Source organism: Amblyomma maculatum, chromosome 11 (genome assembly GCF_055883805.1).
Source record: "Amblyomma maculatum isolate TAMU_Amacu chromosome 11, ASM5588380v1, whole genome shotgun sequence".
Taxonomy (NCBI): Eukaryota; Metazoa; Arthropoda; class Arachnida; order Ixodida; family Ixodidae; genus Amblyomma; species Amblyomma maculatum.
The window spans coordinates 96,308,174-96,323,849 of NC_139354.1; the positions used below are offsets into that span (position 1 = coordinate 96,308,174).

The 15,676-nt window shown below is 40.7% G+C and overlaps 1 protein-coding gene across 3 annotated transcripts in view; it reads left to right on the forward strand.

Annotated features, from left to right (window-relative positions):
* Positions 1-1,701: 1,701 nt before the first annotated feature.
* Positions 1,702-15,676, forward strand: part of LOC146174445 (uncharacterized) — a 93,199-nt gene continuing 79,224 nt past the window's right edge. For 2 of the 3 annotated variants that reach the window (XR_014702209.1, XM_084584738.1), the window contains exon 1: positions 1,702-1,928. Coding sequence is in view for 2 of the 3 variants with exons in the window: in XM_084584738.1 (XP_084440864.1) it covers positions 1,837-1,928 (92 nt within the window). In the remaining variant the exon portion in view is untranslated. Of the gene's footprint in view, positions 1,929-10,999; positions 11,052-15,676 lie in introns of all 3 variants that reach the window. The other variant, XM_084584737.1, reaches the window with a different exon arrangement.

Below are 15,676 nucleotides of genomic sequence, written 5' to 3' on the forward strand. Positions count from 1 at the left end.
GCCCACAGATGCCACTATTCCCTAGGTTAAAGGTGCTAACAAAGGTCGCCGAAAACTCAGTTTGCGGTAACCTCGGTAAGCTGCATGACTGCTGTTGGACCGACATTACTGCGGCTTCGCGTAACCGCGGTTGACGCTGCTTGTGCACAGAACATGCAACAGACGACACGTCGTCGGCCTCTGCCGTGACCGGCTTCGCCGGTCGCCAGGTCGGCAAGCTGTTCAGGAAGCAACGAACATACGAGTTTCAAAAACACCTGCAGCTCCGATTCAGCTGCCATTGTGAGGCTTATTTGCTTTGCACATTAGGGATATTATGCAATAAAGAGGTTGTATCAAATTTTTGTGTCATGATACCTTTTCCCAAACAACTCTTTTACATATGCGTCAGAATGGGGCCGTAGAAGCGTTCGATAGAATAAAAACGGTAATTATGAAGGTTTTCGTTTATAACGATCAGAGGAGCGTATATGCACTAACGGGGATCTCCAAAAGCAGCCACAGATGTGAGCCATTAACGTTCTTAACGCACAACCTTGAAGGCTGAGCATGTGTGTCTCATCAATACTTTACCACATTCGGCATACTGCTCTTTAATGGTCAGTTATGACTTCTCCACCCCTATAAAAGTTACTTAGACGTTTTCAGTAAAATAGGGTTGCCATCACCCCATATAGCCAGCATGCTACACTGCTTTCTAGAACATGAGGTATGAGACGCAAACAACGTTTTGAATACTTCTATTTCAATTCTTTCAGCCTATATATGAAATATTTATGAGAGAATCAAAATGCAGATACCTATACAGATAAGCTAGTTCAGAGCCTTAGCCCTCACTGTATACAGGCGGCCAAGTATTCAGCGACGGCGAAGATTGCAGCACTGGCGATGCCGACATTGAGGACAAAGCAAACGTACATAACAATGATAATGGGGTGGATTTGTCGCAATACAAGGACGGAGGAGACTACAACTTTGAATCAGTTTAGCGTTTAAAAAGTCAATGTTAATAAGTTTCTTGAAATTTTGGTCGTTTGTTAGAACTCTTTGCGGCTAAATAACTAAGCAAAAACTACGATACCTTTCTGTGAAAAAGATACTACGCAGGTTATCTTAGCTCTGTTCTCTGCAGGACTGACGTTTTAATAACAAGACTCTTATATTCATTTACGCGACCTAAATATAAAAAGCTAAAGTCATCAAGTTATACCCATAAAATTTTTGTTTGCTTCCTATTCTTGTCTCATATCATAAATCTTGCGTAGCTATGTTGAAACACGGGATAAGATATACTTAAACAGAGATCGTGAAGTGATTGCGTGTGCAAAGGGCTTTGTTGAATTGTACATCACTGCGACGAGCAATCTGCACGGTCCGGATTGTGAGGGCGCCCGGCCTTTTTTAGTGAGCTGCATGTATGCAAGAATTACACAGTGGTCTAAACATTGCGGATTTAAAAACAGTTGTAACGAATCGCTGTGACTAAGCACAATTCAAAATTCAAAATACGGATAAAAGCATATTTTGTGGCAAGGTAATTTTTTGTTGCCTCTAAGACTGTTCTAAAGGTCATAGTTATTTTATAGCTTGCTTCTGTATCTAAGATAGCGTTTAATATATGCTTTAGCATAAAACATTGCACACACGCAGTACTGCCCAATTTATAATGCTTTTTGTCTTTTTTTTTATTCTGAGGTGACAATGGAGCCGGCGACCTTTGCTTCGCTGCTTGAGATATTCGCCATATTAGGAATAAGATTCGATGTTGCCGTGTTCTGTAGCAACAGCTCAAGCCACCCAATTGTTTAAATCAGGGCTTTAGCAAGTTTTTCGCCGATGTTCCAAGCTCCAGGCATGGATTGCTGCTGCAGTATGAAGTGCTATGCTCTGCGTCTCCTTGTACTTGTGGTCTTTATCACGGTTGTACAGTGAGTATAATCGTCTCAGCCGCCTACGTACTGATTAAGTTTAAAGCCTCCAGAGCACGTTCTCTGAAGGTAAAAGAGAGTACCGAGAATGCACAGACTGTTAGAAAACTTTTTTGGTGACATGTCTTGCTTTACGTTCTCGTCCTTTGTGATATTTTTCGTTTTACACATCCTCATTCCTGGCTTAATTTGGCAGCAGCAATGCATTCATACCTGTTGTTACAAAGACGTAAAATGTACTAACAGATCGAATTACAACATTTGCCAGGTTCCGGTAAACTAGAAGCAAGGGGAGAGAGGTTCCTTTGCGAGTAATGAATGCTGCAGTTTTAAAGATTGTGTGACTGCAGGTGCCTAAATGAACTTTAAAGCAATGTTGCAATGAACACGAATTGTTTTGAGGAAGTTAGTAATACGAGCAGAGTATGCGACTGAAAAGCTGGGCGTATGGACGCTGTTCTCTGTACATTCTTCCAGGCACTAAGTTTCCATTGAAGGAGCGAAACGGCATTTTGTTAAGTAGCTTAGTCTACTCGAGCTGCGAGATGCAGATATGCAGTAGAAAAAGTTTGCCCCGGCTGCATTCCGGGAAAATGATGCTCCGGAATTGCGTAGTGTGGACCCCTATTTCGTGCAATTTGTTTTCTAAAGTTAATTCAATTCTGAGGTAAATGAAAATTGCAGTGAAACATCGCCTTCGAAATTTGGCCATTGAAGTAATAAACATCGCAACTCTTAACCGAATAAATAGATTTATCCTAATAAAATTAAAATAATAATACTTATTATAACTGTTATTATTAGTAGGGTCTTAGTGAACAGGTGTGATATGAAAGTTTTGCAGAAATAACGTTTTTAGCATGACACCATGAAAAAGGCTGAATACATGTCCACTGACTAATTGTGAAGAACGACAACATAAGTTCGGTGTATTTCCAGGACGACTGTTACCCAGCGTAGCTCTTTTTATTGCTGCATAAAGAGCTAATAAGATAAATTTAGTAAGCACGTGTTGCATATATTGCTAGTTTCGTAGCGACAGCAGAGAGTAAATGACAGGCTAGTAACCGTGACCAGGTAGCAGACTGGTACTCGCTGCAGCGTAAACTCTTTTTAAAAAGCTCTAGGTTTCTTGTGTAACCATCGTTTAACTATTTACTGAAAGCTATCTTTATGTTCAATAAAGAATAAGCATGCATCTAACAGCTTCTTCAGTTGACAATACCAGTAATGGGCTCGTAGTCTATAGAGTGGCCGAAAGCCCCAGAGGAGAGAACGAATGCAACATGAGCGCTAGCTTACAACCTTTCTTATATTTGGACAAACGTGTCTTATATGCATTTTTTCATTACGAAAAATAAATTAAAACACATAAATTGCCTTGAACTGCGTACAAATTGTACATAATACGTGACGCGATGTCTTTTATGACAGCTCAATAAGATATTTAACTTGCTTACACCGTTATATTTAGCAATCATAAAGACTTGCTAGCAAGGTGTAATGAAGACGGAATAAGTATTTATTGAAACACAGACATTTGCATAAGTAATCTGCCCTTCATCCTGAATCTTTAAGGTATTATCTATTTTGCTAGTAAAGACAATTAGCTTACTCAGTGCTGTCATTATGAATAAACAACTTGCATGCTTTCGTTAGATTTATTGGTATTATTGATAGATGTTGAAGCTTTTAGGAACAGTTTATTCAAGTAAGAAAGGCAGTTGCCTTCTAGTGCTTCATTTCTGATAGTTTGTTTCCTTATCTTTTTTTTCTCGAACATACATAATCTACCACATACTGGAATCGCTGTGATTAAAGAATGCTGATTCGAGCAAAAATAACTTACTAAGCAAGAACAGATGCTTTCTAAAGATTTTGAAGTCATTAGTTCGTTCCATGGATAAGAACCGTAACAAATTACCATAAATTGCAGCAATAAATAAAGAGAAAACTTCATTAGTTAAAAACGGTTGACAACATCACACTAAAGACCATTATTAAATCAATCCAGTCTTGCGGGATTCGTTGCCCATGTTAGCGGTTGTTTTGTGTCATTCCATTTTGGCATGTCTGCTGTAAGCAGATGTGCTGTATTTCGGGCATTTAGCGCTCTAAACAAATTGGGTCTCTTTCACTGCACTGGTCGCTACAAACATGCGAGATGCACCTGGTATTCAATTATAAGGAATTAAAAACTCATTGACGCCGCGATTTGTGCACAGAACGAAACAGCTCCAGGTGATTTTGGCCCAGTAACATGGTTCTACAATATTGAAAATGCACGTGGTGAGCAAATAAGAAATTAAATACATGTTGATAATTTTACAGAGCCTTCAGTAATAATTTTGCAGAATTCTTAATCCCACAGACTTGCGGAATTGGCCTTGAAGGTCAGTGGGCTCGTTGCTGTGCTTAATCACTGAAAATGTTTTGTTTTTTAAAACACCTTCTGACACGAAATATTCAATGCGTCATTAAGACGGTCGTGCAACGTTCTTATTCTCGGTAGTCTGTACTGACAAATTTTCGACATATTTAATGAAATGACAGCATCGATGGCGCCTCCATAAATATAAGCTGCTAGTTATAGCGTTCCTAGATTTGGGCAGATTGCTGTTAGCTGCATTAGGCTGAGAAGCATACATTTAGCAATCCCAATCTCCGCAGCGAACACACTGCAGATGTATAAATATTTATAGTAGTACGAAATTTATCCAATAGTAAGTTAGTAAACTACATATTTGCTAATAACCCAGAGTGCCTTGATACAGCAACAATAAAGGTCCTATAGCAGTGGTTATTATTCCTGTATTTATCAGGGATTTCTTGTAGACCAATGGGAGTGGTGCAGGACCCATTGAGACATGGGGGAGGAAGTTGAGCGATTTTTTGTAGCAATCTTGCATAGACTGCTTCCTAAGTCGGGAGAAGGTCTCAGAGATTGGAATGAGTCAAAACAAAACTGGAGCCTAAAAAAGCGCGCTTGATAGGTAGCGCGCCAGGACCTGATGAGGACTCGAGGAAAAGGCGATGCGTATGCATGGTATGCATGCAGCAAGAAGCGGTATGCGTGCCTCTAGAAACAATTCGACTGCCCCCAAAAAAGTGCCACTAACTCGTCGGACACTCTAGGCACTTTGTATTGGAGCCACCATCCATCAAGTAACCACCCCCCCCCCCCCCCTCAAATGCAGTCTCTCTCTCCCTTTCTCTCGCGCACTGTTCGTTCCCGCGCTCCTTTCGCGTTTCTTTCGCTTTTAGAAACTAAGAAGCACTCTTTGAGTATCCCTGCTAGCAACCTTGCAGACTTGTGCATAGAGACGAGCGATACACTGCGACATTTCCTTTTTTGAGTGCGGGTTTCGAGTACCCTGAAAATCAATTTACAGCCCTTTGTAACCCACAGACGCTCATTGTTTGAAGCATTGCTCTCTGCGTGAACTGTCAATGCCGCTTCTAATTGTCGACACAGTATTTAATATAGAGGGTTTTTGGCAGATAGCTCGCATAGTGCTGGAAATAACATTGAGAGTAATGTCTATGCAGTGTACACAACAATATGGAAGCTTACACCTAAATTCACACATTGAGATATTTGTACTTACCTGGCACACAATCAGGCGCTCGAATTGCTTACAATTATGCCAACGTAACTGTTTCATGTTCTCACTTAATTTCAACACGAAACAGATATCAGTGCATATCTAGGCCAGGCAAAGCGTATGCTTGAATGTGAGGCGCATTGTATGCAGAATATGGACGCTGTGGATGAGAGACGCCCTCTTTTCTGCAGCCTGCGCACTCAACTAGGAAGCGAAAGGAATCATATTGTTCGCTGCCGGCATACTTCTATGGCGGCGGGTGGTGTTCATCTAGTTCCACGCCGTCGCCCGTCGGTTTTGTTGCAAGCGCAGCACAGAAATACAGGAAATATGAAGCTAGTTTCTTCAGCAGCGTATCGGCAGTGTAGTCCGCACGTGGACGAAGTTTTTACAAGCACTAAATTTGGGCGCTAGCCGCATCATAAGAATTGAATTTTTTTAATCCAAAGTATGACGATCATGTCAAAAGTATGATGGTGTGAGGGGTGAGTTTGTACATTGAAACATCATGGTCGGTAACGGAGTGACAAGTGCTTGACACCAGACTGAACAATGTTTATATGGCATCATTGCTCTATTTATATAACTTTGACACCCAAAGCGACCCAGGCTATGCTGATGCCGTAGCTGAGGGCTCCGGTAATGCTGGACTAGCGCAGACATCACACTATGTAGCCTCTATCACCGCTACCACCGCTATCACCGCTACCAGCATACTAGAGAAGTGGGTAACGCTCGTTCAATTCTTGATTTGGTATTTGTCAGCGCTAGTTTATCTGAATACAGTGTGTATGTTGACACGGCTATCTCTGATCACAAAAGCGTTCATTTGTCTTTGCTGCTTGATGCCCAGAAAAACCATAGGATAGCGAACAATAACACTGTAAAAAATTTTTCACGTGCCGATGATCTTGCGATCCTAGACAAACTCTGGGATTTATGTGATAACCTGCCTAGCGACGTCAAAGCATTATGGACTACACTTAAGGACACTATTCACTTTTGCATTGAAAATTTCGTTCCCAACCAGCGTGTACGTACAAATAAGCCTAATCCGTGGATTACTAGAGAAATCATTCATTTGCATCGCAAAATTAAACGCACTAAACGAAGCGGTCATAAAACTACCTGTTTTCGCACGCTGAAAACTCAGCTAGCTTCTAAGCTTTCCGAAGCAAAAAAACACTACTTTTCGCAGGCACTGCCCAAATTCTTAAGAGAGAGCCCTGAGAAGTTTTAGCGTTACCTACGTGATTCTAAAGATGAGGTAAAACAGCTATCTATTGACGGCATGGTCTCGGAGATTCCTGTGGATATTGCAAATCACTTCAATAGTTTCTTTCACTGTCTTTGCCTCGAGTGATCAAGATTTGGAACTGCAGGTATCTGGATCTGATATATCAGATGACTTTATAAGCTATGAAGGCGTACTAAACATGCTGCTAAACTTAAAAACGAAATCGGCAGTGGGGCCTGATGATATCCCTAATGAGTTTCTGCGCCGTTATTCCGAACCATTAGCCCACATTTTAACTCGCCTCTTCGAACTTTCATTAAAAGATTCTGTTGTCCCTGATGACTGGCGCTTAGCTCGCGTTGTTCCAATTTTTAAGAAAGGTGATCGTTTGAACGTTAACAATTACCGTCCCATATCGCTAACTTCAGGTACCTGCAAGCTTATGGAGCATGTCATATCTAAATATCTTATGTCATTTCTGGAAAAAAATAACATCCTGTCTCCCTTTCAACATGGTTTTAGAAGAGGCTTATCTACGGTTACTCAGCTCGTCACTACAGTGCATGAATTCGCTTCATCGATTGACAATGCTGGACAGGTTGACGTCATTTTTTTAGATTTCAGCAAGGCGTTTGATCGCGTCATGCACAATAAGCTCATCTTTAAACTTCAACATCTTGGTCTTCCAACAGCACTTGTCAGGTGGATTAAAACCTATCTTTCCAACAGAAAACAGTCCGTCGATGTTAAAAAATCTCATTCAGGTATTTTACCCGTTACCTCTGGTGTGCCTCAGGGCAGCATACTTGGGCCTCTTTTATTCCTTATTTATATCAATGATTTGGTTAACTCCGTAAATACGTCCGAAGTCAGTATTAGACTATTCGCAGATGACTGCATTCTGTTTAAGAAAATTAGCAGCACTACCGACCAAAAATGCTTGCAGTCAAATCTTAATAATGTCCTAGAGTTGTGCACCCTTTGGTCCATGAAAATAAATAGCGACAAATCGGTTCTTCTTCAGGTTACTAACAAGAAAGCGCCATACAGTTTTAATTACGCAATAAACAATCTTCCACTGCTTCAGGTGAGCGAATACAAATATCTTGGAGTCACCATTACAAATCGCCTTTCATGGTCCAGCTACATTAATAGCATTTGCTCGTCTGCTTCAAGGAACCTCGGCCTTCTAAGACACAAATTAAAACACGCTCCCTCTGAACTTAAACAACTTGCCTTCAACACACTAATTCGTCCGAAACTTGAGTATGCTTCCGTCGTATGGGATCCGCACTTAAAAAAGGATATAAGGAAACTTGAAATGATCCAAAGAAAAGCAGTCCGTTTCATTTTTAACGCTTACCATAGCTCTATCTCGCCATCCGTTCTGATGTCTACGAAGAACATATCCACTCTAGAAAGAAGGAGAGCACTTGCAAGGCTTAAATTTCTGTACTCATTTTACTCTAGTCAATTTAATATTAATGCTGCTCCCTATATATCCCCCCGTTCTACACGACAGACACGCAATAGCCACAACCATAACCTTACCCCGTACTTTGCACGCACAAATACGTTCAAAAACTCATTTTTTCCCCGAACAATCACAACATGGAACTCACTGCCAGCAAATGTCTTTTCGGCTCAGGATGCCGCTGCTTTTGAAAAGAGTGTCTTATTGTATGTGTAAACTTAACAATATCATTGCCCTCTGTTTGGTTTTCTTCTTTTATTGTTGCCGGAACGCTGGATTTGCGTAGTGTTTGATTTTATTTTTGCTTTTTGAATGTTGCCCCCCTGCTTGGTCTCTATGACTGCAGTATGTGTAAATAAATACCAAAACGCAGCCGCTGCGGGCTAGAATGATAGCGAAAAAAATTCTACCAAGAATTTTCAGGTCTGGCGCATTAGAAATAGCAGCTTGCGAGAAATGATGTAGAATGTCAGCTATTCTTTTCAACGAGATATATAATAATTGTGCAATTAGCACGCTGTCAGTTGCTATAAAAATCGGCCTAGTTTACTTGAAACCTACATTTTCGAGTTTTTTGCGAGTTGCGTAGCTCGAACTAAAGATCCCCATTGCGAATTAAAAGGGACAAAAAGAATAAGAATTCACGGCATAGTTTGGTAGGATGCATGGGGTTTATTGTAACACTGCGACTGAGCCTATGAAGGTGCCGTTGTGCAAGGCGCCGCACATTTCGACTATCTAGAGTTGCGTACCGTTCATTGACATCGCATTGACACGGGTGCCTTGCTTTTCGCATTCATTAAAAACAGACCAATGGAGGAAATGGCAGTTGGCCGAAAACCAAGCACGATGATCTTTCAGAGCTTTCACGTAACGCCGTTCGACTGGAATAACGCTCCGCAGAATACAGAAGCTGTCGATGACGGCAATAAAATACCGGAACTAACTAAATAAATAATTTACGATGTCATTGCACAACGCAAATATGCCCTTGTTCAGTGTCGACACACACACAGGAAGAATATAAAGAAGACGTCAGCGTTGAACAGATGATTAGTATAATTGTTAGCTTCCTTTTGCAACTAGTACGTTAGCACAGCTACTAAAAGTATATTTCGGAAATAGTTGTGACAGTGTTAGGAAATTTTTGCATCCTTCCGAAGAAGGAGTTTATTCACAATGAATATTGTAACGTTATTACGCTCCTAGATGCATTTAGTATGAGCTCAACTGGGAACAGCCGCTGATTGAGCTGCTTTGCATTACAGTTTGCACTTTTACTACCGGCGCCTCTTTTTCGGTAGTAAAGAATTATCACCGACGCAGCAACTATAAGGAGAGAGAGCTGTTACACTTCTATACTCATTAAGTGAATAGTGGTAGTTAGTTTCCCAGTGCACTGTCTAGTTTTTCTGGCACGAACCACGAGCTGCGCTGTAACCATAACAAGCACAATGACTTCATCTGGTTATGCTGCAGCTAAAATCTCTAATCCGGTGCAAACGCGCCATGCAAAATACCTCGAATGCCTTCTGCAGCATGAGCAGCGCTTGTGAAGAATTGTCTCGATGCTGCTTAGATATGAAACTTCTGAACACCTGTGCCTGCTTTAACGAATTTAAGCAATGCTGTATACTCCATCCCTCTGTTTGGAAGAATATTCAGCTTCGCGTTAGGTGGCGCGTGGTTTTGGAAAGTTTGGCGCACGTGAAACGTTGATTGCTGCCGCCGGGCTTCATCGCAGCGCGTAATTCTCGCTTTGTCCTAGAGCCGCTTCTTCCATTCATTTTGTATGCACGTTGTGAAATATACACAAACAGCTGCGTGAGGGGCATTGTCGAGATAGGTAAACTCGCGGGTAGTCTGAGAATTCGCTATGCACATTTTGTGGCATTTCCGACAAAGTAAAACCTCGTATGCTTATGTATCTGCGGTAGGAAGCCACCAGTTTCTTAAATGGCAAGTCCGCAGCCCAATGACAGCGAAAGCAGAGAGGTGTTAGCGGTAGACACTCGTTTTGGTAGTTTATGACACTGATAACACAGAGACAAGCCAAGATATTCAAATTTAAAGATTCTACGCCAACAATTGGTCACACCTGTGTAAGGTGTCTCTTTTAGATGTCAGCTGCGATGTCATATTATTGACTGGCAACGCAAATGTCAAATGATATTTGCGGTTTAAAACCTCGCTATGGCTGCACATCTAACACTGATAATTTTAAATTATATTCCACTCAATAAACTTTACTTGACGCATTACACAATTTCATTTATACACATTTTTAAAGTGGATATGCTGACTGAAATTGAAATTCAAATCAAAATTTATTAAAAATTATTCATGCTGGAAGACGCAGTCAGAAAGCCGGTTAGTGGTTTGACAGGTACTGTGCCCCTTGTACGAAGCAACGGTAGCACACACAGTTCTACACATAATGTTTCAATAAAACATGAAAGAGAATTTAAATATAGAAGCACTACTTCACGAGTATATGAAGTACACAAAGAAAAATTATAAATGTGTTCTCCAAACTATCATTCGCGCTGGAAATAGAAGGGGCTACTGGATAATTTATCTTTATCCGCTCAAGTTGTGCACGTGAGCCATAACCTACAAAAACCACCTACATCACTACTTAACCGAGGTAGATTATCCGCTGTTAATGCACCGCACTGTAGATAATGAAGCTGTATAAGTTTGCCATTAATTGCGTCAATACAATCTGTAAAATAGGTTTATTTTCGTTTTTCAGGGCAGGAAACATAATATCTCAGCCGAGAAATCATTTGCGCTGCTTGAAAGCCGTAAGAATAAATTTTGCATTTCTGATTCCAATAAAGCGTGACAGACTTTTCGGCATACAAGTGCCGCTGTAGTTTATAAGGATATAATTAGTGTGTAAAATTGGGCTAGTTCTCTCTTCGTACAGGCGCATATCATTATTGCTTTTGAGAAACTTGAGCAATGAAGAGAAAATGACGCGCATTAGAGGAACACAAATTATCAACCAAAATTCTATTACGGCAGTCACAAATATGTCACCGGAATAAAATATTTGTTTCAACCTGACACAATCAGCAATTGGGCTGTCATAGCTATTGACACTTCGGCCCCATTTCACATTACAGATAATTTTTGCTAAGAACTCTTTCCCTTGTTTGGAAAGTGTCACCTTTGGGTCACCTACACATGCGCCTTCGTTTCCAGATTTCTTACAGTAGCCCTGTCACTGAACTATTTTTAGACCGTCCATGAATTTTAGTTCTGATGAAAATGGGGTGTGCACGTTATGCGTCCAGTTTAGGGTGACGCCAGATTTACAGGTGCGATATTCTGGCCACAGTTGCTCTCATATTTTTAAAGCCCCTCTTTAAGGCATCTGGCCGTCTGTGTAACGTATGCGTGACCCCATGAGAGCTATATCTAATAAAAGATTCCTTCGCAACACAAGACAAATTTCGTTTTGTATAACACCTCACTGCGTTTCTACTACAGGCTTCTGCTTTTCATTTATTTTCATGCACAATCCTTATAGTGGCTCAGTTACTCTGCCCAAGGAAGCGGCGTGGAATCGCGGCAGTAGTAGCTGCTTTTCAATAGAGGAAGCAAAGCGCCTGTTTGCTATGCGATGTAATTGAATGTTAAAAAACTTCAGGTAGACAATATTTTCGGAGGCTTCCACTACTGCGTCTCACACTTAGAATCGCATCAGGATATTAAACACCATTAATGTAACCAAAGTTTTCTTTCGAATTTTCGTGGGACGCAAAATACGGCTTTCACAGCCTGCCTTTTAGCACCTTTCTTCAGTTCGTTGTAATGTGAATGATTTCACATCAGCAATACAGGCTTCTGGTTTGAGACAGAAATGAAATACAAAAGAAAGAACAATAAAAAAAAGATTAAAGATTGTATCTGAAGAAGAAGACAATTGACTTTTTCCATAACAATGGGGTAAGATTAGAGAGGATTGTTCGCCATAGCAGAAGCAAGCGACTGTTAGCAAAGGCACTTGAACGCGTCTCAAAATGCCATCAAAAGAAAACCCGAAAAGAAAGAAAATTTAAGGACTATTCGATCCAAGCTGCTTATCTATGAAGAGTATCTGTCTCGATGTACTTCCAAAGAAATAGCTGCGCACCAAGAAGCTAACTCCCGAAACTTTCTTTACAATAAACACAGACCAAGCGCCCTTTTTCGATCTTTAGTTGAAGACAGGAGAACCTGGCTGAAATGCGAACCAGGTTATCCAGTATATGAATGAAAAGCCTAAAGTGACATGAGCCTCCATAACATTTACGGACCTATTGTACTGAGGTTTCTGGGGTCAGCAATACAGGCTTCTGGTTTAAGACAGAAATGAAATACAAAAGAAAGAACAATAAAAAAAGATTAAAGATTGTATCTGAAGAAGAAGACAATTGACTTTTTCCATAACAATGGGGTAAGATTAGAGAGGATTGTTCGCCATAGCAGAAGCAAGCGACTGTTAGCAAAGGCATTGAACGCGTCTCAAAATGCCATCAAAAGAAAACCCGAAAAGAAAGAAAATTTAAGGACTATTCGATCCAAGCTGCTTATCTATGAAGAGTATCTGTCTCGATGTACTTCCAAAGAAATAGCTGCGCACCAAGAAGCTAACTCCCGAAACTTTCTTTACAATAAACACAGACCAAGCGCCCTTTTTCGATCTTTAGTTGAAGACAGGAGAACCTGGCTGAAATGCGAACCAGGTTATCCAGTATATGAATGAAAAGCCTAAAGTGACATGAGCCTCCATAACATTTACGGACCTATTGTACTCAGGTTTCTGGGGTCAGGTGCTAGAAAGGGTTGAAATGTGCAATGAAGAATACGGTTACACCATGTTTATGAACCCCTGTAACAGATTTCATTGGCCTGGCAGAGGCATAAGTCATGTCATTGTGTATCGAGTGGGAAGAATTCATATCCAACCCAAACGATTGGACATCCCTTTCAGGGACCACAACCTTGCTCTGTGGCATCTTGTTTGCCAGAAGAGACTGGAAACAAAAAAAAAAAAAACATTTTCTCCGCTTGGGGTTGCAGAGTACATCAGATACATAGCGGATTTATTTATCTGCGCTAAGAAGAAATTTGGCGTTTCCAGCCTAGGAGAGAAAAATTTGAAACAACTAAATATAGCATACTTAAGTCTTACGCTTGCACATGAACTTCCCAAAAAGAGTACCCAGGAGTACTTTTAAGTGACTTTAATTATTAAGCACAACTTAAGCTGTACACGGATAACGCGCAGTGAGATCGGCTTATTGCCATACTGCTCTTGCCACAGAAGTTAATGAAGCGAAAGGTTGCTTTTCCTTGTTAGATCAGGCTATTAAAACGTCCTGCGGCCACAAGGCTGACTCCGTTTCACCGCGAAGGCAGCGAGATTAGGGAAAACCGGTTATCTAACACTTATGGCTGTGTCCGTGGGCCAGAATACGTTTGAATGGCTAGTCAAAACAAGGGCTCAAAGGATAGAATTTGAAAAAGGGGACAGTAGTACTACCGTGATTCATGTAAGTTCTTATAAATTGAAGCAAATCTCTCAAACGCATGCTGTGCAAGTTGTCTTTACCGACCCCAGAAAGTAAAAGGAATGTTGGTTTATAGTAAATGACGAGCAGAGGCCTGTAGCTGAAGCTTCCTGAGGTGTCTTACAAAACAAGAGCTGTCGAGATATGCGGAGTAATCTATTATGTTCCGCTGTGATTTGGTAAAACATGCCTGGGCAGAGAGGCAGATGCTTTAAAGAAAGGCTTAAAGACATCAGCGCAAATGTTTACTGAATAATGAACCTGGAAATCTGGCGCCACACGGCGCAAAGATGCAAAAATTGAAAACCCATTTTATTAAGACTAGAGTTATGCTAGAACCTGGGGGCAGGCTAATCAGGCAGCTCTGGGAGGCTTATTGTACGGAATCTCAACAAAAATAGCCATGTGTAAGCGTCCCAATAGTGGCTCTTTCCTGATAAGCACAGAAGTCTGAAAAGTAAATTCAAAACGGGGTCTGTCTTGTCAAAATAAACCCGTAGTGGCGGCTGATTATTGAAAAATGGCTGATACAATTGGGACTTTTTTTTGCATCAAAAGTTGCATACACATGTATACCGCAATAAACTTTATGTTGATAATTTGCGCACGTGTGTTTCTGGTCATTTCCTGTTCCTTGTCCAAGTTCTTCAAAAGTGCATCGATATATCACCATATAGCTTAGAAATCTGCTCTTAGTGCGGCTCGTGAAAATTGCGTTTAAAGTCTGACACTAAGACATAAAAGCAAGTAAAATGAGTTGACAAATTGTTTAGAAATGCATTTTCGAAATTATATTGCAATTTCATGCCCAATATATATGCCCACGCAGCTGTTGGTGATCATTGTGATGCTTGCGGGCTGTATTCAAGGCAGCGGTATCTAAAAAACCTCAAAGCGAGCAGACATTGAAGAGCGGTAAAGTCAAAATCAGCGGCGTGCCTGACAAACTGAATTTCCAGTGCAGTGTTCTTCATAGTCTGTTAGCACGGTACACTGCCATAGAATATTAGATTATTCAACAAAATCTTGAAACTTTGGTTATTTAGTTTTATATGATTTTCTGTAAATAGTACATTCTAAATGCTCTGAGTACCATGAATTACGAAGCGAAAGCAGAATATACTATTTTTCGATTAGTGCCTTGGAATCTAGTGGCTTCGATTTACACTGGATTCAGTGGACGCATAACAATATTCGAAGTGCTTATAAAATGCAAATTGGACTTCGCAGCTGCGTGTTCAAGCAGAGGAGGGCGATTTTTTCTGTAAAAGACTCACCGCCATCAGTGAGCATAACGAAGGCGATTACCCGGAAAGGATTAAATTTTTTGTTTCACATGGTTTGGTTTATAGTATCTAACGTCCCCAAGTAGTTTAAGGTTTGAAACAATGGTATAGCAGAGGACTCGGAAATGTTGCCACCACCAATTTGTTGAAGTGCCCCGATGGTGCAGAAATATCTAGAGCCAACCAAAATATATGCGAACACCATACTATAAACAAGAGGAGGAACATTGATAGATATTTTATGTTGGATAGAATAGTGTAGGAGCTCTTGAAGTAGATACACATGGTAGTTTCAATCACCATGGGGAGAATAGACTACATTTATAGAGGTAGCAAAAGCAATCAACCACAGTACGTTCTGTGGTATACATGCGAGTTATGGGGTTCCCGTGCCAAGAAAGAAACAAGATACGTGTATATTCTGGCAAAGCTCCAAGGATCTTAGTCGCTGGTTTATAACTTCGATGTGAAAAACTATATAATTTTTCTCAGCCACAGGCAATTGCCACGGCCGCTCAATCGAGGCGCACTTTTAACCAATAACCATCTTTGCTGATGACACTAGTATATTTTTCACGGGCA